Source organism: Melospiza melodia, chromosome 29 (genome assembly GCF_035770615.1).
Source record: "Melospiza melodia melodia isolate bMelMel2 chromosome 29, bMelMel2.pri, whole genome shotgun sequence".
In the NCBI taxonomy this organism is placed as follows: domain Eukaryota; kingdom Metazoa; phylum Chordata; class Aves; order Passeriformes; family Passerellidae; genus Melospiza; species Melospiza melodia.
Window position 1 is genome coordinate 594162 of NC_086222.1, and position 25793 is coordinate 619954.

Sequence of the window (25793 nt, forward strand, 5' to 3'; positions counted from 1 at the left end):
TAATGTATTATTAAAGCTAATGGAGCTCTGCAAGAAATGTTAATGGACATTAAGTTTGCATAAATGAATTACACATTAGCACAGTCGCAAGAAATCTCGTATCTGTCAATTTAGGCAGTATCTGATCATTCCTGTTTTCCTCATTACAGGAACATTACTTCCCGCTACTTTCGGAGATACGAGAATTGTAACCAAGATGTTCATAATGAAACTACATAATGAAGCAGATGAAATAAATTAATACCAAACTTCCTCTCCTCCTTTCAGTGTGATGTAGTTGAAGGGACCCTACAAAAACAAGGGCTTTGAATCGTCTCAGGGCCTGGCTTTCCAAGCACACGGCCTCGCTGTAGGGACCATCCCACTTTGCTTTTGGGAGATGTTTCAGAACATAGGGATGCATGTACACACTCCAAAATCTCCACCGGGTGCATTTGGGACCACAGCTATTTCCAGGTACCTGCTTGCTGCTGTCATGTACAGCGGAGCAGCTCCTAAGGGAAGTGAGATGCATTATTAACAATGAACATGTCAGGAGCAGTACAGGAGTTTTTGCCAGTAAACTCGCCATGGTGGCCAGTTGCTTTGGAGGGGGAGAAGCACTTTTCAGAGGTAAGTAAGTTGCTAGAAGAAAAATACTCAGATTTAATCTGTTCTGACAATTATAAAGCCCAGCCAGAAACCTTTGATGCAAATTCTACGTCCAGAGAGTTATTTCATCAGAGAACAAAGTATTTATGGTATCAGAGAGGGCCGGGAAAGTCGTGGCTTCACCCGTGAAGTGTTACCTTACATTGCGTTTACGATTTCTGTGTAACACGATATAATCCATATTGGTGTTGGAATCTGAACATGTAGGGAATGGTTGCTGAACTCCCAAGCACACAGTGTTACACATGAAGAGAATGAAAGGTTCTGCTACTCACACATGACTTCCAGGTAACGCTGTGTCTGCAGGTCCTTGACGGCAGGGTGATCCACCAGGCAGATGACGGGCACGCCGTCGTCCTCGCGCCCCACCTTCAGCAGGAGCTGGCTGGTCACCGTGTACATGTCCGACCACCGCTCCACCTCCGACTTGCCTGGCCGGGGAGCACAGGGACAGGGCAGTGAGGGCAGGGGGACGCCCTGCAGCCAGGCCGCCTCCCTCCTGTCCACCTCCCTCCTGTCCACCTCCCCTCTGGACACCCATCCCGTCCTCCCCGTCAGCCTCCGGCCAGGCGATGTTACTGCAATGATTACCGCCATCCCCAAATCCCCAAACTCTCAAACCAATGAGCTACAAATCCCCTCCCACTCCTGAATCAACAGTCAGCCACAAAAGCGATTTAACAGATTAGATTAATTAAAAGCAGCATGGGTAGGTGGGAGCATTTTCAGCAGCGCTCTGTTTGAGGGAGGGGAGCCCAGCTCGGGACTGGCTGCCTGAGGGATGCCGAGATGGAAACAAGCAGGAAGACAAGACAAAACGAGACGAGACAAGACAGCAGAAAAAGGATTTCTCCAGGAACTCAGCAAGCGCCTGCTGACAGTGCAGCCCCGCTCTGATCTGTGCCTCTTTATTTAAGAATTCACAGGCAAAATTGCTAAGAGTAACTTCTGTAGCAGAGCTCTTCCAGACACCAAATATTGCTGTATAATATATGAGAGTGAAACAGGTGACACATGCAGACACCCCTTGATATTTGGAGGAAAAGCTTTCCCATGGGCAAAGCCACACTTCCTGTGATTCACAAACTCAGAGCCAAATGTTTCAGTCTCTACTTTGTTAAAAAAAAAATCTGAAGACTGAGCAGGGCAAGGAGGTATTACATGAAGCTCAGCAATCTTCCCAGGGAACTCAAAGCTGGGATTTGACTGCTAACAGAAAACTCAATCAAGAAGCTGCACAGGTCAGGCAGAAAGGGACAGACGCTTTGTCCTGCTGCCCACTGGCATGGTGAAGGGAACCAGAACAGGATCATTAACTCCTGCACACCACGGTGCTGGGACACAGCGGGGCACCACTGGGCCAGGTTTGCATCCCACCTGTGCCAGCATCCTGCCAGCATGTGGCCTGCTCAAATGCTCTGAAGTGCTGGGCTTAAACAGAGGATTTTATCCTGTCCTTGCAGGGGAGTGGGTTTGAAGTAATGAGTCTGGACTTCTGCAGAGAGTCCGTCAGCGTCTCAGACTGGGTAAAGCACAAAGGTGTTGTCAACCAAGCTCACATCTACATGCAGACTTAAACTAACAGCGTGTCACATGCAATCAGAGTCAGTGACTTGAATGTGCAAGTACTGGGAGCCACCAGACTTCAGGGAGTCAGAGAAACCCATCTTGGATGAATATTCAACTGAACGCAGGGAAAACGCTCTACAAACAAGGGAGAGCTAGACGTGAAGGTGAATTGCAAATCCTTCCAGCCCAAAGCGCAGACGATCCCTCTCGTAGCTGAAACAGGGCAGAAAGCTACACAAGCCATGCAGAAATGAATTCAGAGCACAGCCCTGGGCTCCTCAAGGTCACCTGCAGTTACAGCAGGACTCCAGAACCCGCCACTCGAGGCTGGCAGGTGGGCAGAGGACCAAATGGAGTTCAGCCCCCCGCGTTAGGGAATAATCTGTCTGCCCACACAGTCCTTTGTTCCTCAGCTGGTGCTCAAAGAAGCTCGCTCTACTTTTCTTACTTTTTTTTCCCCTTAACTGGCAGCAGAGAACAAACACCCAGCGTTACATAAATCACTTCAGCTCCCTGAACAAAGCAAGGGACTGAGAGGACACATCTACCCGTTAGCTCCTTGTTGCCTTTGAACCATCTGATGGTGGTGGCTGGTCTGCTGGCCATGGCAGTGCAGTTCAGCTCAATCTCCTCTCCCTCCACGGCCGTTTCTTTCTCGATATCAATTACCAAATTGCGTGGTGGCACTGGAATGGGAAACACAACACAAACCAGATGAAAAAAAACGTCTTTTGATCACTAACACAGGACAAAACCTTGAGGAAAACCAGTAAAATCTACCGCAGGAAACAAGCAACCAGCATTTATTTGATCTTTCAATCAATCAAACCCTTTGATAGGTGGTTTTGCAGTAATTGGAGTGAGCACTTTCACTCTCCACCTAATAATCACCGCAGTCTCACAAATTATTACTTATCAGGGTTGTAACTTTCTGTTCCCTCTGCCAGGCAGGCACGGTTCCAGGGAGAGCCGCAGCCTCCCGTGCTGCTCGGGTGTGTGCTGCTATTTAAAAATCCAGCTTGACTCCGTGCACATTTCCTGACTTCTCTGACAAGGAGAGGAAACACAAAAGCTGACACTTGGCACTGCATTACTTACCAAGCCTCTAACCTCCACGGCAATTTTTCTCTCCTGCTGTTCAGCTCCAAGGCTCAGCCGTGAGCATGGAAGCAGGCCAGCAAACATCAACCTCATTTAAGATGCTCGAAAAGCCACCGAGCACAAGCCTGGAGTGGAACAGCGTCCCTTGGGAAGAGCTCTGCGCCCATCACACCCCCACAAACCACCCCAAAACCACCCCAAAGGAAGGGGGAGCTGGATCTGTGCCTGGCCACAAGTGCCACATCCTTTGGGGTGGAACTAAGTGCCACGTCCTTTGCCCAAGCACACATCTTCCCTAGGTCAGGAGTCTCCCAAAACACAAAGCTGGGAGATTGTACCCAATGAAAAATCATCCAGTAATACTGAGAAACAGGCTGTAACTTCAGGGGTAACAGCCACTGCAGCACAGCCCAGAAATTGGACAAATGAGCTTAAAAATTAAGACATGGGAACAGGGGAATCTCTTTCCCATGAAAGCACCAGCAGCGAGGCAAAACCCAAGAAAAAGTGAACAGCGAGAGCTCTCATGGCAGAGTCATGGCTTCAGAAAATCCCAGAACTTCCAAAGGAAACTCAACTTTGCTCTGATCAATGTGATTAAGCAACTGCACAGTTCAGATGTGACTCACAGGTCTTAAAGCTAATGAAGAACAAATATGTATAAATACCATCCAGATGATCAAATGGACTAATTAGTCACTTGTGGCTTCTCTCTAAAAAGAACAGAATGAGCTACATATTTGAGAGTTTCACATGTTCCAATTAAGCATGAATAAATCTACATATTGTGTCACAGAAGACATGAAAGTGCCGAAGCCAACGTGCAGCTCCCCCCGAATGCCAGCTGCAAAGGGGACACCTCAGCACCTCCCTGTGCCCTCCCGAGCTGGCAGCACCACAGGCAGGCCAGCAGAATCAGGCTTTGACACAGCTTCAGCCCTGCCAAAGGCTGGTGATGGCCACGAGATTCTTGGTGGGGAACAAGTTGCTGGGAGGAGCAGCCAATGCCACACCGAGCACCACTCCCCCACCCTGGCTCATTAGCTCCCCTAATTAGGGAGCCAATAATGGAAAGGACAGGCAAGACAAGCCATGCCTGGCATCACAGTGCCCAATCTCTCCATGCAAGTACCAAGACCTCTCCCTCATCCTTGCCTGCTTCCTGAGCTGAGGTTTGACCCTAGAGCATGACAAAGGTGATAAGAAACCACCTCCCTTATGGATGTGGGGGGAAAGGCAGCACACGCTCTGGCCATGCCACAAAGGCTGCTCAAAAACAACTCAAGTACAAGGCAAGAAAACTGACTCTTCCCTCAGTTCTAAAGCATGATTCATGCTCTAAAAAAACCCAACAAAAACCTGCATTATGTCTCCCACTTGAAAGACACGCGGTGCTGGCTTACAGGTGAATGAAATGAGTGTTCTCCTTTCAAACACCTTCTCAGCATTGCCAGCAGTGAAATCAAATCCAAGGAACTGTTTTTGCCTGTGCACGATTAGAGGCAGGAGCTGGAAGAGCTTCCCTTGCCTGTGAGTGCTGGAAGTGCACGGAAACTTTGAAGGTGTTGATAACTGTAATAGCAAGAGTAAAACTGCTTATAAACATCACTTAACAACGTAGAGAAACCTAAGACCCAAATCTCATTAAGCAAAAGAAGAAAGATTTAAACTAATCAGCAAGTGAGATCTTACATTAAGTCACCCTCCCTGATTCAGGTTCTCCCACTAATGGAGCCTTAAAAGCCGCTGCTAATCGGCAGGAACCGCTCAGACAGAGCAGGGGCTGTCACTGCCACACTGCTCCTGCGGCCACCAGCACTCAGGGCTCAGTGCTGGCTCCCAGTCCCCCTCCCCAGGGCTGCACAGAACCCCCCGTGCCCCCGTGTGTGCAGGGCTCCTCACCCAGCACCGTGATGGTGGTGTAGATCTCCTGCGGCGGGTCGGTGTAGAGCTGGCAGAAGTACCTCCCCTCGTCTGAGATGGACACGTTGGTCAGGGACACCCGCAGCTCGCTGTTGGAGAAGTTCACCAGCTGGAACCTGCTGTCCTTCAGGGCTGTGGGGCAAGCACAGCCTGGTGACTGCACAGACAGGGGCAGTGTCCCCTTCCCACCACACCACAGCCCCAAATCCCCACAGGCAGCAGCACATCAGGGCGAGCACCCCTGGGCTCTGGAGTAGCTGCTTCCTACCTTCAAGCTGGACCTACAAAATCTTTTGGTTCTCAATAATCAACATGAACCAATCACAGGGCACAGCATCAAATCTTTGGACATAGTTTTATTACCAGGTTTTATTAGGGATGTGTAGGTGAAATGCTTATGGCGTCTATGCAGCCCCAGGACCAAGTGTAGGCACTCAGGGACAGCCTAAGGGAAGAAGGAATTGGGAGAAGTAGAATTGAAAGCTTTTTTCGTGTCCTGTTGCTTCCTGGGCAGAGGACAGGCGTGTCCCCACAGTGACACTAATGCAGACCATTTGAAGTGTCTCACTGCAGCTACTGTGGCACTGTCACCACAGGACAGACATATCCACTGGACATGCAAGTGATGAGAGATTTCAGTTTGGGTATAAAGCAGCACAGATTGTCCTGAAATTTTCAGTCTTTGGTCTGAAGAGATTACTCCTGAGAACGCTGCGCTGTCTCGGTGTCGCCCTGCTCAATTTGTTTGTGTCAGCTAAATATTTGGCATTCAATTGCAATTCACCCTGAATTACAACAATCAATTCCCATTGCAAAGTAAGATGCTCTGACTTTTAGAGGGGACTGTGAAGTTTTCCATTAAGGGGAAGATGATGATTGTCTATCTCACCTACCTCCACAGAGCCAGTGAACCGTAAGTGCCCAGCACTGCACAAACAGGAGGGATCTCAGCAAATGCCGTGTCCTGAGTGCGAGTGAGGCACAGGAGGAGTCACGACCAAAGGAGGAGCCATAGACTTACGCCTGAAATCTCTGAAGTAGATGGTCTGCCTGTTGGGGTTCAGGAGCTGGATCACGGAGTCGTCGCTGTTCTTGACGCGGCAGCTGATGGTGGCCACGTCTCCCTCCACCACGGTCACATCCTCTGTCACCAGGTTCTGACCGTGACCTGCAGGACACAGCAAAGCAGGGCTCAAGGTCAGACATGACACCGGGGAATGAAAAGCTCCAGCCACCAAGGGAGGAACATCAGCCAGTGAGGCTCTGACCCTGGGTGCCCAAGCAGCTGGTAAAGGAGCAACGAGAAAGGAGCTCTGAGATGGGAATAGAGGAGGAAGGACTGCTGCCCCACACAGAAACACCAAAAATTCCCTTCCTCTCCCAGCAGAAATATCCTGGTAAATTACTCAAAGGAACAACTCCCTGTAAGAAGCACTGATCCTTTGCAGCAGGCAGACTTCAGGGAACCAGTCCTTACCCACTCTGTGTAATCAGCAGGTGCTATTAATGTCCAGGGGCAGGGGAAAAAGGATCCTCTGCAATTATGCCGTGGGAGCCTTGTAATCATTTACAGGTCACCACCCCAAAACTCTCCTCCTAATGAGGCAAGGCACGCTGAGACATCTGGCCTGAACACCAAAGGACACGGGGATGGCACTGGAGCTGTGCCTTGCATGTCAATCCTTCCATAACCCTGGGAATCAAAGTGGGACAAGTACTGAGACTTTGACAGCAATGCTCCAAATGGAGCCAGGATGGCACAGGCTGGGTGGTCAGAGGATCCTCTGCTGCTCCCCAGCTGCCTCAGCCACCAGAAACCCAAAAACATGGGATTGGGATCAAGTCTGCACACAGGAAATCTGGGGATCACATTTAAACCCCAGCTTTTCTCTCACCCTGCATTTCCTTAATTTATCTTTCTTTCCAACTTGCCTCTATAATTTGACATCCCTTGGAAACAAACGTTTGACAAAAAGGTGCATAAGAGAAAGAGAAGGATTGATAAAGCATCAGACTCCTCTCCACACCTGATGGGCAGAAAGCCGAAGTCTGGGCACATTTTTCTGCCCTCTCAGTATAAATTTTAGACAGATTCTCCAGACTGATGAGCTTTGAGGAGCAACAAGAAGATTTAGTATCAAACAGTAATGCCCATATTGGAGCACAGACCCCCAGCCCCAGTCAGGAGGGGCACAGAGCCTGTCCCAGAGCTCTGCCTGGCTCCTGCTCCTCATTCTGTGCACCAGGATGAAGCTGGCCCTGCCCAAAGCCCTCTGATCAGGACATGAGCATTGAACCACCCCACCACACTGCCAGCACCCTTAATGTGGTGTTCCTGAACCTTGGGGACACATGTTAATGGCTGGACTCAATCTCAGAGGGCTTTTTCAGCCTAAATGATTCTGTTCTCAAATCCCAAACCCTGTGCAGAGCCCTGCCCTGCCTGTGCCCTGCTGCCCTGGAGGTGCTGGAGCAGCCCTGCACAGCCACATCAATGAAATCAAACATCTCCAAAGTGGTTCAAGCAAAAATATTAAACATTACTAACTGCTTCTGGGGAATAATTTTATCAAACCCATTCTAAACAAGGTTCTTGCACAAGGATCAGCTTGATATGTTCTCATAAACGCAATATTCCCTACAAATCATTAACAAAGCTATTAAGATTCGATTTCCATCTAAGCAATTATTGCCAGCATATTTTTTTACATTTACTTTAAAAGACTCAATCCTATTTTCAATTCATTAAACTGTTCCTTGCGTTTACTGAATTTTACATCAGCTTAGAAGACTATTTGAATTAATAAGAATTACAGTAGAAGTAATTTAGAAATAAATTATTTGAAGTTCAAGGCACTGAAGCTTTTCACACCGGGATGCTGCAGCACTGAGCCCGCCGATGGATGGCTGCAGAGTCCGCCCAGCACCAGATCCCTCTGGAGAAGCTTTTACCCGGGTTAACCGTGGGCAGGGAGCACTCGAGGACACGCTGAGCCCCTCCACGGCTCAGAGCAGCCCCAGCCTCTTTGTTCTCCATCCCAGGGTGTCTGAGCAGCCCTGTCTGCTCTGCTGCACCCAGCCACGGCGGGCACCCCTCCTCATGCTGCTGCACGTTCCCCTCTCTGCTCCCAGGAAAGCCATTCCCACCACCAGCAGCAGCAATTACAAACTAAATTAAATAAAAACGCAGCACAAAGCAAGAACTCCTCAGACCCATCCTCATTGTCAACAGCTCGGCAAGTTTCTCAGTAAATATTTACTGTCAGTGTATACGTATTTTGAGGAGCATTAAAGCACACACACACACACAGCATTGACAATATTTTGGAACGGAAAAGGACAGGCTGGGGAGGGCAGATGAAATTTATGGACTCAACAGGGAATCTCAGGAGCTAAGAGAGGCAAAGGAAAATTACTGTTGAGAACCAACATTAAATCCTGGGAATGCTTTGGAGGGGCACAGCACAAGCAGATCCAATGGAAAGCCCCAACAGAATGATATGGACAGATTTTCATCTATCAAATGTGAAGGGATTATGACAGCACAGTGTCCATGATTCAGACCAAGGCTTCCTTTTGGGACTCCAACATAAGGGACAAATCCTCATCCTAGAGTGTGACGGACAGACACCAGGACAGACAGTCCAGGACTGGGCTCAGGGCCTTGAAAATCTTGGCTTGGAGTCCAAGGGATTGCTCCAGAGGGAGTGGAACAGAACAGAAAGGAAGCCACGTTCTGGGGGGAATCTCTGGGGTGAGCCCCTGTCTAACACACGCACGGTGTCAACAGCAAGGGAATCGCCCAAATGGGTGTCTGCAGTGCCTGCAGGGAAAACACGACTGTGCTTCCTCCATTACCCAAAGCAATTCTGCAGCCTCGTTTGCTGAACCTCCCTGTGAAGGTGAGAAATGACACCTTGTTTTGTACTTACTGCAAGGGGGGCGAGGAGGGGGACAGTGCTGGAGGGACGCTTTGGCTGCAACCTGTACAATTAATTTCTGCACTTGTCTCCCTGCCTTAGACCACTGCAGTCTCTCCTCTTAGGGCTGCAGACACACACAGACGAGTAAATTGTGTTTCAAACAAGTTCCCCCCAGCTGGACACAGCCCAGGGACCTTGGCTCATATTCAGCGGTCACATTTAAAATCAATTCTTTCTCCGCTTGTAGGACGCTGGGCTAGAGGGAAGCGTCAGGGAGAGGAGAGGAAAGATTAAAAATACGTGCTGGGGAGCATGGTTCTTCAATTTCTGTGGAATTTCTAACCACAGGTGCCCCAGCGTGAGCTGCAGCCCTGCTGGCTCAGCCTGCAGGATCCCGACACAAATGCTTTCCAAGGAAGAAGGGTTTTCATTACACCTGAACTGTCTAAGCCCTAAACCTAAACAAAATTCCTCTTAATAGATTGAGTCAGGAGAAACAACTCGCACAGATACACAAACTGCCCACGTGCTCAAGGAAAAAAGCGACACCAAGCTCCATTCCCAGAATTAACACAATTTGAATGTCAACATTCATCTATCAGTTTCAAGTACCTAAAAGGAAATGTGGTGGTTAGAGCAGAGACAAGTGGGTTTATAAACACTGAGCATCCACCTCCCCAGAAGCTTTGTCTCCTTTGTGCTCCTTCTCCTCCCTGAGCTGAGCAGCTCCTCTGCTCTCTCATCCATCACTGAGAGCTTCATCTCTTCCCCTTAACACAAACATCACAGTCTGCTTTCCAGGGAGAGAAGAGAACCAGAGACTCCTGGTCACGGATCGGACACAGGAAAAAGGAGGGGACCCAAAGCCACTAACCACCCTGCAGATCTGCCTCTAGGAGGGAGAGGAGAACTGCCAGCAGCGCTGGGAGACGCCACTGGAGCTCCGTGCAAGCAGGCTCCCAGTCCTGAGAGACCGCTTTAAAAAGCTGCAGTCGTCACACTTGAACTTTGGAAAAGAACAGACAATCCACGCTGATTGTGCTGGCAGGGAGAGGCAATTGCTGCCGATGGAGTTAATTCCGTGGCATCTTTTCATGGGCAGCAGCTGGAGACCAAGGGAGCACACGGACACACGTGTGGCTCTAGTGCAGCAGGAGGGTCCTGCAGCAGGGCAGAACAGGCTGGGCAAGAATGCAGAGCTCCCACGGCCCCAGCACGGCCAGCCTGCATCCTTCCACAGCCCCAGCACAGCCAGTCTGCATCCTCCGTGGGTGTTCTCACTCACTGTGGCAGGCTGGGCTGCAGGCAGAGCAGGACAAGGCAGCTGCTGCTCCTTCCACCCCTGCACAGTCTCCAAGAGAAACCCACCAAGGCCATGGAGCCTGGAGCCAGACGTGGCACCCCTGAGCAATTCTTCTGCCAGTGCCCTCGCCCCAGAGGAAAATGTTGTTTTCCACCAAGGTTCACAACGAACCTTTTGCAACAGCAACTTTCTCTTCTAATAAGATGTAATTACCAGTTTTGTGACCCCGAGTCAAGCCTCTCTGAGATTTTTCTGCATTCAAGTAGCTCTTATTCCCTCTTCAGCATCTTCTCCATGGCCAGAAACAGACTCAGCAACTCCAATTCCCAGGCAAAGAGCTCTTCAAAAAAAGTGATGGTGGCAAACAAATAGAATTCTAGAAAGATCTCCCTTTTGAGTTAGTTCTGTGCAGGTCTGTCAGCTGCAACTCAGCACTGGGGAGAGTCTTGCCCATGAAAATTCCTAGCTGAGCTCAAGGGGAACAGAGACTTTCAAGCAAGGTGCAGCTGAGCCAAACTGGGCAAGGTTTGCTCAGTGATGATGGGAATGGGGTATGGCAGCTCCCTGTCTCCCTCTGAGGCACAGACCACAGCAAATTGATTCGGTAACGCTCACCTGGTATTTGGGTTTTACTTCCACATTTAATGCGTGTTATCCTTCCTTTATGACGCAGCCAGGTTGAGGAGAACTGCTCTGAGGAAGGGCTCTAACAGCAGAGACAACTTTGCTGTGCCAGGTTTGGGATCCCCTGGCGATGCTCAAAGCCCCAGTTTCCATTTAGGAGCGAGAAGAGGAGGGGTGGGAGGAATTAGCATTCACGAAATGCTGATTTCCTTGAGTCCCCCTGGCACCGTCTGCAGGGACAGAGGCACCCGGATGCCATCCCTGTCACAGGCTGCGGCAGCCCCAGCAGTCCCAGGGACCTCTCCCTCCCCTCCTTCTCGGCACAGATTTTCTCAGCGCTCTCGCAGCGCCCGCTCCTCTCCCCGCTCCCATCACACTTCCCCTGAGCTGCTCCCCACACTCAGACAGCCTGCAAGATGGTGCTAAAAATTACTTATTGTGAGGAGCGAGTTTACGCTATGAAACAGCCACTTCACAGAAATATACGGCAAATTCAAGCGAGTTCTGCACAGATATTAAATTTGTGCAGAAAAAAAATGCCATTGCCACCTTTATGGCTTTTCTGGCTTAAAGAGTAAGAATAAAAGATGACAATAGCTCCGAAATTACACTGGAGGCTGCACTGACTTTAAACATAGCGAATGTCTATGTGATGCAATGGCATCAGGGAATTCTTTCCACTGGCTGAAACCACAACGGTACAGGAACAAAAATCCTGTGTTATGCCCAAATTGAAGTATTCCTTTGGATGTTAAGAACAAAATTCTCTTTTTCTGCCATGACAGCCTCTGTGGCTGTGGCCAGAGCGTGTTTCAGACTCAGCAGCTCCTTTGCCCTCCCCTCACACTCCCGCCAATCGCCCCGTCGGCGCAGATTTATGATCTGTCACCTGGGCTGGGATTAGATGTCACCCTTGTCTTTCTATTACCCAGATATTGATAGATCAAACTCCCTGGCCATACGTCGCCTGTCCCTTCAAAGGTTACTGCTGGCGGACACTGGGGATCAATATCCATCTGCTCTGTCACTGACCAGAGGGACGAGCGCGGCGAGGGAGGATTCGGAGCGGCAGCACCGGTCTGCTGCTCTGCACATCTCCGCTCTGTGCTCCACATTTCTAAAACATTTCTAAGGAACAGAGGCAGCTGCTCTCTTGCCGTGTTTCCAGCAGCTGATGGTCCATTGCCTAGACAGCAAAAGGTCACTTGCTAAAGACTTCTCCCATAAGGTCAGGGGTTTATCCAAGCGTCCCCCAAGGACCCCGGTGGGTGTGAGCGGCTCCTCGGCTGCACAGGGAGCCAGAACAGCTTCTGGGGGAGGATCTGGGAAGGGGAGGCTGCTGAGGGCTCTCAGGGGCTCTTGGGGACACTGAGGGACAGAAACAGGGGAGATCAAGAGAGCAGGAAAGGGCCGAGCTGTGAGTGCCCCCTCGTGTTCCCCTTGCACTCAGCCATCACTGGCAGCCAACACCCGCCAAGGACACCCCCCAAAATCCACCACTGCCATGCCCCAGCGCTGCCTGGCAGCAGCACCAGCAAGGGAGAAGCTCTGACTACACGAGACGGTCCCAGCAGGCTGCTGCCTCCATTCAGTGTGTTTAAATAACACTCAGTTAGCATCAACACACGTTTATTATTAATGGAGCCCTAATACAGAATTCTTATCTGCGTTTATCTTCCAGCTACATCGCTACCAAGGACACCCACAGCCCAGATCCAAGGAAGGAGACCTTGATTAAACCTGAGTTTCAAACACAGGTGGAATTTCCTTTCCCTGCCTTGACTTGCTCTATGGGGAGCTAAACCCCGGTGAGGAGCGTAAAAGGAGGAAGCACAGATCAAATATTCAGTTTGCACAATCAAAGAGCATGTTCTGTGCATCTCCCTGACCACAACAACACCTGCTGCCTCACACTCCTTTCTGTCTCTGCCACGGGGGTAAAGCTGCAGCAGCCCCTGCCAAAACCTGAGCACAGGAGGAGAGAATTTACATGTTTGCAGGTTTGTCACCACCGTTGTCACCTCTGTTTGTGCCCTGCGGTGGCCAGCAGCTGCCACCTGCCTCGCACGGAGCAGGGCACTGCTCACACCCCGAGCTGGCACCTGGATGTGAGGAGGGAGCTCCATCTGCTCTGTGCCCACCTTCAGCACACATCCCTGTCCTGGGTGCCATCCCCCTGCAGCTGGACAGGGGCACGGGGGGGAACATCCATTCCATGGCCCTCCAGGGACCCCAGCACCGCAGCTCAGACACCCTTTGTCCCCTCCAGCCCTCTGGGTGATGCCATTGCTGGCGAGCTCTGCCCTGGCACAGCTCAGTCCCTGGAGCAGACAGCACCTGCCCCAGGTGTGCCCACAACAGCGATTCCCGTTAGTCACAGCGACAGGGCTCCCAGGAACAAGGAATCCTGTTTCAACTCAGATGATGGGTTTCGTTTTACTCTAATGAGCAGATATGTCTTATATCCATACCTGTAACCCATTTCTTGCAGACTTTTTCACATCCTTTCTATTTTTTACTGTCAGTAGCATCTGTCACAACGTGCGGCTTAATAATCTCTTTTAAACCCAAGAAATCTGTATTTCCATAAAGCACCCACAATGAATTCTGATCAACATCAGCCTGGTCTCTTCCCTATAAAAAGGACCTCCTTTCAACTGCCTGCATATTTAAGTCTGAAATCTTTAGCTCACCACTGAAATAAGCAAGAAATAAATGGCAAAATTAATAACAAATGCACAAACCTGTAAGAAATGTCCTCAAAACAAAGGACCAACAAAGAATACCAGGGAATACTGTGGTTTTTGGGGTATCCAGGCCTGTTCCCACCCTTTGGCTCAGCATGCACCCAGCCTTAAATCCCAGCACTGACCCTGCCCTGTCACACACAGGAGTGACTCTGTGAGCCTCTGAGAAAACACCTGCCCAGCTGTTATCCCAAAACTGGGGTGTAGAAGCAGAAGAGGAAACATTTACCCGCTGGAATGACCAGGAGCTTGCACAGTGACCCGTTTGCTGCCAGCCCATCTCGAGGGTGAGCTCTCCTCCATAGATCAGGCTGAGTTTCTTCTGCCCTTTGAAGTTAATTCCCAGTTTGCCATCAGGGCAGGAAAGCTGGTGTCACTTTCCAGGAATTGCCAGCTTTGGAGTGGCTTTGCTCACAGGTGTTACCTGCCCACTCCTCATCTCCCTGGGCAGATGGGAATGGCACAGCCCTGGATTCTGGAGCCCTGCCTGCCCACAGGTATTCATTTCCCTGCCCACCCAGCACCTGTAGGGACTCCATGCCATGAAGAAGGGCACTGTCTTAGGGGTCTTTCCCTTCCCTTTCTTTTACTCAAGTCCTTTCAGAGACAGCAGACAAGATCTTTTCTCAAGGAACAACAGACCCCCACAGGGACAGACACTCCCCCACAACACACGTGAAAGGATCTCAGCAGCAACGTCGCGATCAAAGCCAGGACTCCTTCCAATTTCCACTTCCCAGGAAGGATAAAAAGGTATAAGAGAAGCCTTTAGTCTAGATCCCAGATCAGACATTATGATGAATGCTCACCTAAAGGGCAACATATTTGTAAGTTTTAAGTCTCTTGCAACACCAACTGTCCTGATTCATCCCCACGATAAAGGCAGCTCTGAGAGCTATTTTACCATATTTATTATTTTACAGAGGAGGAAGAAAAAATGCGGAATCAGCCCTCAATCTGCCACCCGTCGGATTTATGAATGTTAGTATAGGACCAGTGCTAATATCTTTAAACATTAATCTCCTCATTGCAGATCCTGCACGTCCCCCTCCAGCCTCCGCCCGCTGGCTCATCCAGGCTTGGGGAAATAAAATGCATTTTGGTATTTTTTTCCCTTCATCTTTGGGATTTGTTTTGACTAAACCCATGAAAAGAAGAGAAAGGGCAGATGCTCCTGAGCACATTCCTGCCTGCTGTCAGTGCTCTGCCAGCTGAGTGGAAGGCACAAAGCTCTGCTCCAGTGTTTATTTTTAAAGATGCAGCTTGCCTGATCCACGCTCATTCCTCAAGCCTTGTTTTCAATAGAGGCTCTGTTTTCTTTGCTGGCTGCCAGGACAAAGGCAGAGCTGGGAGGAAGGGAAGAGAAACCGTGTTGTGCACACGAAAATAAAACCCTTGGGTTTATAAACTGCGTTAGCCCAATGCCTCTCACTGCCTCTGCAGGTGCAGCAACAGGACTGTGAAGCATATGACCAAACAAATACAGTAAGGATGAGAGAGAAAACAAGTCTGGATATGGTCCTCACCCCACCTTCCTCAAACCTGCACCCAGACCATCCCACAGCAGGCACACCGAGCCCAGCACTCCTCTCTCAGAAAGCTCTTTGTAAATTTTATCACTTATTTCTTAAAGTTGCAATTGCCTTTTAAAATTAGATTGTATTTAGTTCTTAATTAAATCGTCATCGTTCTACAAAACCCCACAGGCTCTGAGGTTTAGATTGTCATTTTAAACAAAAGTAAAATGGTAAATGCCTTTTCCATCCAACACCATTAGGTATAATTAAGCAATGGGTAAAGCATACATCGTGCTATAAATGTCATTTAGTTTTACAGTGAAACTCATCAACATTTATCAAAACACTGCCTCGAGAAAGAACGAGACAGCTCCAGAGAGTGACTTCCATTCGCTGCTGCCTTTGAAGCGTCTGCTCCGAGGGAGAGCTGCAGCAAGAAAAGCCTTCCCATTACATATTTTTATCTTTTGGGCTGAAATGTTCATTTTCTGCCGCGTTCCCACGTGTGGCAGGAGGGGTGGTGTGCAGCCATCATGCACCAACGTTTGGGGTGTCCTGAGAGCCCCAGAGGCAGGGGTGGGATGTGCAACGCCAGGTAGAGCAGAGCCCAAGGTAACACCAAAGCCAAGGGAATTTGTGGTGGGGCAGGAGGGAGCCAGTGCTGCTCCCTGGGGACAGCGTCCCTGTCCCTGTCCCTGTCCCAGCAGGGCCCTGGGCTGCCCAGCAGACCCACACCTGTACCCACAGCCCTGTGGCAGTGTTCTGCACGTTGGAATGCTGAGATAAATGGCATTTCAGCGCTGCTTTCAGGTGAGGCGCCTCTGAGCCGCCACCAAAGGGACGTGAACTGTAAAGAAAGACAAACACCAGCAAGGCACAGCACCAGGCACCGCCGCGCTGCTTCTATTTTAGAATCTCCGCATTTCTTGTGTTCTCCCGAGAAGCATTCAAACAGTCAAACCGAGCCCATTTAGAAGCAATTTTCAATTTAGTGCTCCTCCTTGATACCCACATGGCAAACATCAGCAGGCACCGGCTCCATCCGCAGGGATCTGGGCACCCTGCTCCCTGTGCCGAGCCTGACGCTGCAGCTTCAGGCACCAGTCAGAAAAACAGATTCGAAATTGATGTTTCATCATTACCCGTCATTAAAAAATTATGCTGTTGTACAATCTCAGAAGCAGCAAGGAGCGAACGCTGAATGCCTCTGCCAGCGTTATTAATTCTCCCTCCCGCCGGGGTGCAGAGGGCTGGTTTTGGGGCGGTGAGGTTCTCTCCTCCTCCCTCTCTTCCTCCTCCTCCTCCTCCTCCTCTCCCCGAGCATCGCTGCAGCCGCGCTCGGCTCCATCTCCTGCACGGTGTTGGCAAGGCAACAGGAGCAGAGGGCTCCGGGGAGAGCGGGCAGGGCTGTGCATCCATCCCCAGGGCAGGGCTGTACATCCATCCCCAGGGCAGGGCTGGGGAACCCGGGCAGGGCTGTGCATCCATCCTCAGGGCAGGGCTGGGGAACCCGGGCTGGGCTGTGCATCCATCCCCAGGGCAGGGCTGCACACTACACAAGGGCTACCCTCTGGGTTTGGCCAGAACCCGGCCATTCCCAGCCCTGTCACTGCCCTCCCTGCCTGTCCGAACACAACCATTTCCATGGCCACAAAGCAAAGGTGACACCAGACATGCACTTAAGGAAAACCTCCCCAAAATCAGAGAAAATACACAAGAAATTCATTCTTCCACAATTCCTTTTTGCCCGTCTTGTTCTCAAATATTTGCCATCTCTCATGCTCTCTCATACCCATGAGAAGCCCTTGCCCAGCCTGCACTGGGATATCCTAAGATCAGGGCAGGCAGAGGGGACAGCAGGAGGACACACTTTGTGCCGCTCCTCTGCCACGTTTCCAAGCTCAGACACAAATGAATTTTGGTCAGCACACACCTGCACTCCCCCCAACAACCCTCCTCCTGTCCACAGGCAGTGTCAGAACTACCAGCAGGGAAACAAACTCCTGATCTCCAGCCCACTGCAGCACCCTGGAGGAGAGGGGAATATGGATTTACAGGTGGAGAGAGCAGTACGGCCAGGGATTTTGGAAATGGACACTACAGCCAGCACCAATCCTCCAGGTCACCTTGTTTGAAAACTGCAAATACAGAGAGGCCACCCCACCAAAAATCCATCTTCTTAACTGCTTGAAACTAAATTTAAAATGCATGTATGCAGTGTTCCTCTCTGCTCGCTATTCTGAGCTTCTCCTTTGGCCTTATGATAAAAGAATGCAGGAAATTATAGCCAACCTTCCCCCAGCCCGGAAAAGGGAATTAATTACTGCAAGCACAAAGTCAGCGCTCTTCCAATAAAGCAATGCAATCCATCCAGGCACTGAAAAGCAAGGAAAACATCCTGGGGGCTCGATACCTTGCTAGCCATTCACAGCATGCGCCGCCGTGGATATTGCACAACAGCTGTGCCTGGGACTATCACAAAGCCAACATTATCTCTGCCATTATTAGAATTAAATAAAGCCTCTCCTGCTCGATGTGCCCGGGATTACAAAGCGCCTCAAAGCCCTGCAGCTCTCGCCACGCCACGCCTGGCCCCACGGCAGCTTTACCTGCCTTAGCCAGGACTGGATGGGCTGCAGCGACCAGGGACAAAGTGCCAAGCTTCGACCACCCCCCAGTGCCACCCACAGCAGCTCTGGAACATTCTGAGGAGCCCGTGGAGGGGTGTGGGGCTGGGGGGTCACTGCCCATATCCAACTCCAGCTTTTTCAATCCTGCTCCCCCTCCCATCAATGCTGCTCTTCCCTGTCCTCCTGGGCACAATGAGGAGCCCCCGGGAAAACCTGGTACACTGCTTTTCTGCTGCAATTTTGGACAAACCTGCTCCCTCCTGGCCACGGGGCAGCACAGGGCTGGCACTGAGCACTGCTGCAGGTGGAGCAGCCCAGCACACACCAACTACCTCCCTTCCCTCTATTGTACACACAGCGAGTGTATTTCAAATAAAAATACACTCCAACCATCAAAGCCAGGCAGGCTCCAACCCTCCTGCTGCCATGTCACAGGAGACATGAGACCTTTTACAGATGTTGCCAACAGCAGCTGAAAATCTACCAGACATTTGCTTAGCATTTCTTGAAAGAACAGTTTCAATTAGACTCATTCTTCACAGTTCTTTTCTCAAACCCCAACAGTTTGAAGAGATCTGCTTGTTTTTGCCAAGTTTTCACGAACTGTAAGCCTGGCCCTCTTGCACTCAGCATATCAAGGGTAGGATATTTAAAACAAGGCTCATTTTCAATGGAAATGCTCCACAATAAATAACTCAGCAGTGCTGTTGTGAAAATTTCAGATTTCAGCAGTTGACTTTTAATCAGGAGCTGCATTTGCACCTGAGAGCAAGAGAAATCCTCCCCTTAATCACTTGCATTTAAAAGCACTGTATAAAACCCGCTCTAAGTGAGCACAGTCTGTCCAGAACACCCCTCCTCAAGCCCCAGCAACCGCGACCTTCCAGTAAATGCTGCTCTCACCAAACTGGATGACACACCACATTCTGGAGCCACAAATGAAGGACAATTCCTCACGGCTATTTTTCTAGCAAGGCACTGAAATGACAGCCTGGTTCAGGCTGGCTTTTAGAAATGGTTTATAAACGTTAAAAGGGTTTTTGCTGAGGAGCCACTTGAGCACATCCTGTAGTGAAGGTGCTTTTGGGCTGGGGATTATTTTTTTTTTTTGCTGAACCTGCCAGGGCTGTGTGCTGCTGAAAGGTTTGCAGGCAGGCAGCTACTCTGGAGAATGGGTGTCATCAATCACTGGATTCAGGCACTCACTGGGTTCTGCATCCAAAGTGACACCAACACCTCGCCCAGGCCTGAGCCCCAGCACCTCCCTGCAAGCACATTTCTCCCTCAGCTCACCTTAGAGTCATCACCCTGGGGTAACCACCCTGTGAATGGAATGCATTAAGCTCAGCTGACGAGATAAAACACCCAAGTTTTGAGGAAAAATGCTTTGACACAGACACCATATGCTCAACACCCACAATGAGGCAGGTGACTCCAACCTGAAAATTTCCTTTTCCTACTGCCTGTACTTAATTTGGGAGCATCTCATCCTGCTCTCATCCCCTGAGCGCAGGGATCCAAGCAGTGTGCACGGGAATGGATCCTGGAGCACAACAGGTTCCTCCGCAGCTGGGGCTGGATCCTCGTCGTGGGCGCCCCGTGGCAGCCGCGGGCGATGAACGGCTGTGGAGTTTGGGCTGCTTATGAGAGCAAAACAAGCCATCTTGAATCTGGAGGTTTTATGGGTATGCTGTTTCATGTAATTTCCAAAAAAAAAAGAGAATTACATTCTGCTCATTAGCAAACAGCGCTGCACAAAGCGGAGGGCTCTGCAAGAGGATTACACGCGGCAGCGCGGGGACAGCGGATAACGACTCCAGTCAAATTCTATTTTAATGTGCCCAAAGAAACAATAGCGCAATCAAACGGGGGGAGGGAATCAGAAAAGAAGGAAATTCATCTGCCGTACTCTTCCTTTCCATCCGAAATGCAATACAAGGAATTAAACTTGTCACTCTCAACTGCAAACCGCACGGCAGAGTGGAACCACGTGCGGTTTTCTCTGGCATCAGCGAGCCCAGGAATCTGTCCTTGCACTGCCAACCACAACGTTTGGGAGTGCTGGCCTGCAGGATAGGAAGCAGTGATTCCCTGAACCTTGCACCAATTGTTTTCCCTAGGAAAACTGCGAGTTTGCAATCATCCACCCAGAACTGGCAGAGCCTTGTGCAGACACGAGGACACACAACGTTCGTTATTACTGGCACTGTACTGGTGCCATGCCTCAGACTGAGTCACAATCCACACTGCACCTGTTCTCTCACTCAAAATCCCAGGGACAAGTTTTTCGCTCCAGCTCAGAGGGTTTTTGTTTGTCTTCTAAACAAACACCAACAAAATGTTCTCTGGTAGTTACCCACACAGACACGAACAGCCCGTCTCTGAGCAGCCTTGGCAATAACTCACTGCAGAAGCCAAACTGGTTCTTATTCAAACTTCACTTCTTGTTTGGAACCCACCAAACTTTAGAGGAAACATTCAAAATTAGGAGGCTTTGAAACACTCCAATACAAATCCCAGATTTGGAAATAAATGGGAGCTCGACCACAAGGACGGCTATTGACACAATGCCTGTCACCAGCACCAGCCTGCACCCACCACCAACTGCTGCTTCCCAAAGACCAGATCTTCAATCCTGAAGATTCCTGGGCATCTTCAGGAGCACCAAGCTCAGTCAGAGTAGCTTCTCCATCCCCTGCCACCCCACAGCTACTGGGGTTGGTGCTGGTGCCAAAGAAGCAAAACCTTCTGAAGCAGCAGGCGAGCGTTTTGCTATGCTGAGACTCGCTCAGCTGAGAACACCACTTGCAGCACTTTGCTGGTCCAAAAAAGGCTCAATTGCACCTCGTCCCCCTGGCCAGAAATCATTAATGGAGAAACCCCAAAGAGCTGCAGCTTCTCAGCCCTCTTCCCTTGCTGCCACCGCGCTCCCGGCCGGAGCCTGGCCACAGTGCCAGAGCCGGAGGGAACAGGGAATGCTCCCAATGGCGATCCCAATTAACAAGCCCACAGCTATTCACGTTCAAAGGCTTCGCAGCTTCCATTGAACGTTTCCCTTTTGTCTTCCTGTCCCTTCCCAAAGCGAGGGCTCATTACTGCTGCAGCCCCGGCTGTAATTGCTTGGGAATGCGGCTCTCGGCACAATACCCCAGAGAAGCTGCTTTATGAGGCTCCTCATGCTACTGAAGAATGCCATGAAAACCCCAATCCCAGATGTCTGGCTCCGAACCAGGGAACTTGGCCGGCCTGACGAGATTTCCATCGTGCTGCTGCAGCATCATGCTTATGTAAGGGTGGCACTCACAAAGGGACACTGTGGGACAGAGACTGCCCTGGGCCTGCTCCCCTCACAGGGAACCCACACCTTTTTTACCTTTTGTGTCCTACACAGCACCTAGAAAGGAACTCAGCACCTGCACTGAAGCTTTGCCCAAGTGAAACCATGAAGGCACCTTCTGCCCATGGGGAATGAGCAGTCAGAGCATCATCAAAGAGAGCAGGTCAAGGAACACCCTGCTGCCTGCCAGGGTAGTGGCCAGGTGTGCCAAACTCGGGGCAATGTGGGCACTGTGGATGCTCAGAGTCATGGGGCAGCCTGTCAGCTGTTCCTCACAGAACACCAACACATTACAGCAAGGAAAAATACCTTATGGGTGAGCTCTGCAGCATCACAAAGTGACAACAATCTTTTTAGAACAGAGAAACAGGTCAGGAGCAGCCTCAGCTGCAGCAGGAGAATCACTTGTGCACCAACATCCCCCAGTAATGGGCGGCCAAACGACACGGTGGAATTATCCATGTTAACAGCTCTCACGTGGCTTAGAGCACTCAGAGCAGGGTTTGGAGCAAAGCCACATGTTCCAGTTTCTGCCTGAACGGGAAGGGATGACCAAGGGCAGCGGGAGGCAGCATCACCACAACAGCACTGGTTTCTCTGCAGCAAATTGTCACCCGGGAAGAATCCTGCTCCTGTCGGGATCTAGATCAGCTGTGTCACGCACCCAGCAGACACAGGAGAGAGCTGCCACAGGGCGTCTGCAGCCGCAGCACCTCGGTGCCAGCAGCACTCCAGGAACAGAGAATAAACACAGTGAAGCCTCTCAGGGACACTGCCAAGCTCACAAAGCCAGAGCTCCCTGCAGCACCAGGAGCTTCCTCAGCGTCCCCCAGGAGGCCCTGGCACACCTGGACACACAGAACTGCTGTCCATCTCTAAGAAAATGATTTTTCTGAGTTCAGCCCATCTTCCATTATTCATCAGCCCATCAGCCATTACAAACACAACCCAAGTAAGATGCGCTGAGGTGTCTCAGGTACCGTGTGCTACCTGCAGTGCACATGGGGCTCTCCAAACCATCACCTCCCAGCCCCAAAATGCACCTAGTAGCTATCCTGGCTCAGGGGGAAAAGCCAAATTTCCCAAACCACCAGGCAGGAGCACTGCAACCCTGCCAAGGACAGGGGAAAAGCAGAAAGCAGAACTGACTGGGAAAAGGACACAGGGAAAGTCCTTAGCCAGAGGCTGCAGACCACAGGAAATGCAGGTCTTTACTCATTGAAGACAATGCTGAATTTTCCTGTTTGTCAGCTCGGGCCCTGCCACCACATCCCTGCCTCCCCCGGGGGTTAGAGAGGAAGGTTTTCTGCGAGTGACACCCATGGCGTTTGACAGATTGTCCTTCTGTGAGAGGGAAATGGAGGATTGGGTTGCTAAAAGCATCAGCCTGCTTATCAATCTACGAGCAGCATCTTTAAAGGTCACAAGTGGGGAAAAAAATAAAAAAAAATCAGCTACTCATTCTAATTCCTCGCAAACAGGAGCTCGTTTTTCACAAATCCACCCTGCCGTGCTCGGTAACGCGACCTTTCACTTACAAAGAGAACAGCCAATTTCTGACTCTCATGCGCTACCCTCCCTTCTTTTCCATAAATTAAACACAGCCTTTGTACCTCCCAACAGGGTTTTCCAGCAGCCCCCTAAAGCTGCCACAGCTGCTCTGGTTCTGGTCCTGCTGAGGGTCTGGAGCCCACTCAATGGGCAAATAGGGAGAAACAAAACTCCACTGGAAAATGGGTTCTGTCACCACGGGAGTGCTGGATGCCAGGCCAGTCCCCAGCTCTGCCAGCACTATCAGTGTGATACTGGCCTTTCCAATGGGAATTTTTAATGGTAGCTCCTATACATGAAGACAATACAAACCAAGAAAATTTGATAATAAGAACACAACCTGTCCTCTCCAAATCTTTCCATTTCTCTGCTGCAAAAAAAAAGTCAGATCAAAACTGGAGTTGAAGCCAAGTAAAACCTGGAGGACTTGAGGAGCCCTCAGGGGAGATCACAGTGTGCCTTTTCCAATCCTTGCCTGTTTTTAACTACTCCAGACTGCCAAACCCAAACCAGCAGCACCCCAAAAGCCACTTTAGAGCTGGGGATGCTAACCTGGACTCCCACCCAAGGAGTCAGAGGAACAGAGTCATCACCTCCTACAACACAGTGCACAACCACAAAGAGGTTTAACAGGATTTGCCTGAAAAGCCACATATTTAACACAATCGTTACATTTTGGCAGTAACAGATGTTGGCAATGGGAGGAGAGGTTGATCTTCAGCTCCTGTACTTACTCATAAGAACCTTCATTGTTTGTGCACTCTTTGCCCACTTGCCTGCACAGCTTCAGCTCTTACAGGAGCAGCACCCATGACATTTACCATGGCTGCTCTGCAATTATCTCTGATTTCAATTATCTCAGCATTCTGATGCTGAAGGTATCTGAAATGTCAGCACGGGATTCCACCCACACCCATTGCTGCCCAACTTCATTTTGGTCAGAAGAGCTCCCACATCTCCAGCCAGCCTGACAGAACAGCTTGAGAAGGGGCTCACGCTGTCCTATAAACCATCCTTCAGCCTGGGGATGACCAAGGCCTGAGATAACCACCACCACCTCCTGGAAAACTTGATCTGTCAGTGCACGCCAGGCTGGGCAGTGGGAGAGCACCCGAAGTGAAGCTGCAGCTGTGCACACGTGTGAGGCAGAGTGAAGGGGAGACCATCCTGGTCCTGCCAGGTTGCGTTCACGAGCAGATTCCATAAAAATACCCCATATTCCTGCTACCACCAAAAATGGGGAGGCAGTAGCAGCCCTCGCTGGGCTCTGCTGGCGGAGGAGGGCGGTGAGTGGGCTCTGCTGAGCCATCAGGACCAGCACCATTGCAGCGCTGAGGAGCGGCGTGCCTGCAGCCCCAGGCAGCGTAAGGAGCTGTGGGAGGGGAACAGCCACGCTGGCATCGGGCTGTGGCAGCTCCAGAGGGGGATCTGGCAGATGACTGCGCTCCTCTCCACCCCCGGTTCTCGCAGGGTGAGTCAAAGCTGAGTCAGGGGCTGCGGGCAGGGCTTGGCTGGGGCTGACCAGCAGCACCAGCATCTCCCCGAGCCACGGAGCAGCCTCAGCTCCAGAGCCAACGCCGTTCCATGTGCCCATGAATTATTGATCCCAGTCGCTCCATCAATTGCAGGAGGCAGAGGAGATCACAGGCAATGCACCCTGTGAGAAAGCAAGGCTGGAAAACTCAGTACAAAAGAAAAAGCCTCATTTTACAGATTTCAGTTTAGTTGTGTGTTGCCAGCACCTCCCTTCATCCATATCGTTATCGCAGGTATTTCATATCGGCTCTGTGCTTTTAATCCTAACTTTGTGTGGAAAATATTTCTGAGAGCAGCCTTTGTTTGCCACCCACCACTGCAAGGCTGCTGCCAGCTCCCGTAGCGGCACCGCCGACAGCATGTGCCAGATGAAGAGAATGGCACGTACCTGTCAGTCTTTGTCAGAGCAGCTATTTCTGGCTTAGGTTTACATGCACAGCCTCCTGCAAGCTGCTTGAAATCTCCATTTTATAGAGGGATCTGATGCTACCTGAATGCTGGCAGGGATCGGCACGCTGACAGCGAGCGGCCAGCGCCATGGGGTCCAGGCTCAGGTTGGAAAGGGCTGACTACAATGCTCAGCTCCCAGCTCATTTCTTCATAGATTTAATTAACTCAAAAGCCTTTTGCCTCCACACTTGCAAAAAAAAAAGCATTTTACATCTTAAACTAGGGATAACAAGGGCAGTAGGGCTAAATCTCCAATCGATGTACAGACACTGCAACGCCAGCGAAGAACTGATGAGAAACCAAATAAAAATGCTCTTTTGTGTTCATCAGCCTTGTTACGCTCCAACGTTTCATCCTCTGTTGTGCTTCAGAGCTCCAGCACAGTGGTCTGTCCTGGGGAAGCCTTTTGGACCAGATCTTTTGATGTACCTTCCTGAAACGTGGCCCTGAATGACTAAATACTGTATGGAGAAACACAACCACACCCCAGTGCCTGCCCAGAGAAGGTGCAAGGATGAACGCCTTCCCCAGACAGTGCTCAGCTCCTGCTGAGGCTCAGCCTACTCTGGCTACCAAAAATTAAAACCTGGGGTTGCTGCAATTTCCACTTAGGCAAGTGCTTTCACAAAGCTCCCATCCCAGGAAAAGCAACAGAGTCTGGTTTGCCCAGTACAGTGATAATGCTCTGTTCCATTTGCACAGAGCTACTTCTCTTCAGTAATGGCTACAAACTCTGATCCTTACCACAATCTGCCGGCTCGCCTGCACCAGCATCATTTCAGGATGAAAGCTGCAAAGGTGAAAGAGTTTCCCAACTGAAATTGTGAGAGCAGCCTCGAAAATAGCATCTCACTAAATCCCACAGCCAGTGAAAAGCCTCAAAAGGCATTTGCTGCACGTGGATTCTTTGAATCCAGTGACTTCCCTTTTC

At 50.4% G+C, this 25793-nt stretch overlaps 1 protein-coding gene across 9 annotated transcripts in view; it reads right to left on the reverse strand.

Annotated features, from left to right (window-relative positions):
- Positions 1-25793, reverse strand: part of CADM1 (cell adhesion molecule 1) — a 134331-nt gene that overhangs the window by 38702 nt on the left and 69836 nt on the right. For all 9 annotated transcript variants that reach the window (XM_063178283.1, XM_063178282.1, XM_063178280.1 and 6 more), the window contains exons 2-5: positions 6266-6412; positions 5224-5376; positions 2769-2906; positions 927-1082 (exon numbers count right to left, since the gene is read on the reverse strand). In XM_063178283.1, the coding sequence (XP_063034353.1) occupies positions 927-1082; positions 2769-2906; positions 5224-5376; positions 6266-6412 (594 nt within the window). The remainder of the gene's footprint in view (positions 1-926; positions 1083-2768; positions 2907-5223; positions 5377-6265; positions 6413-25793) is intronic.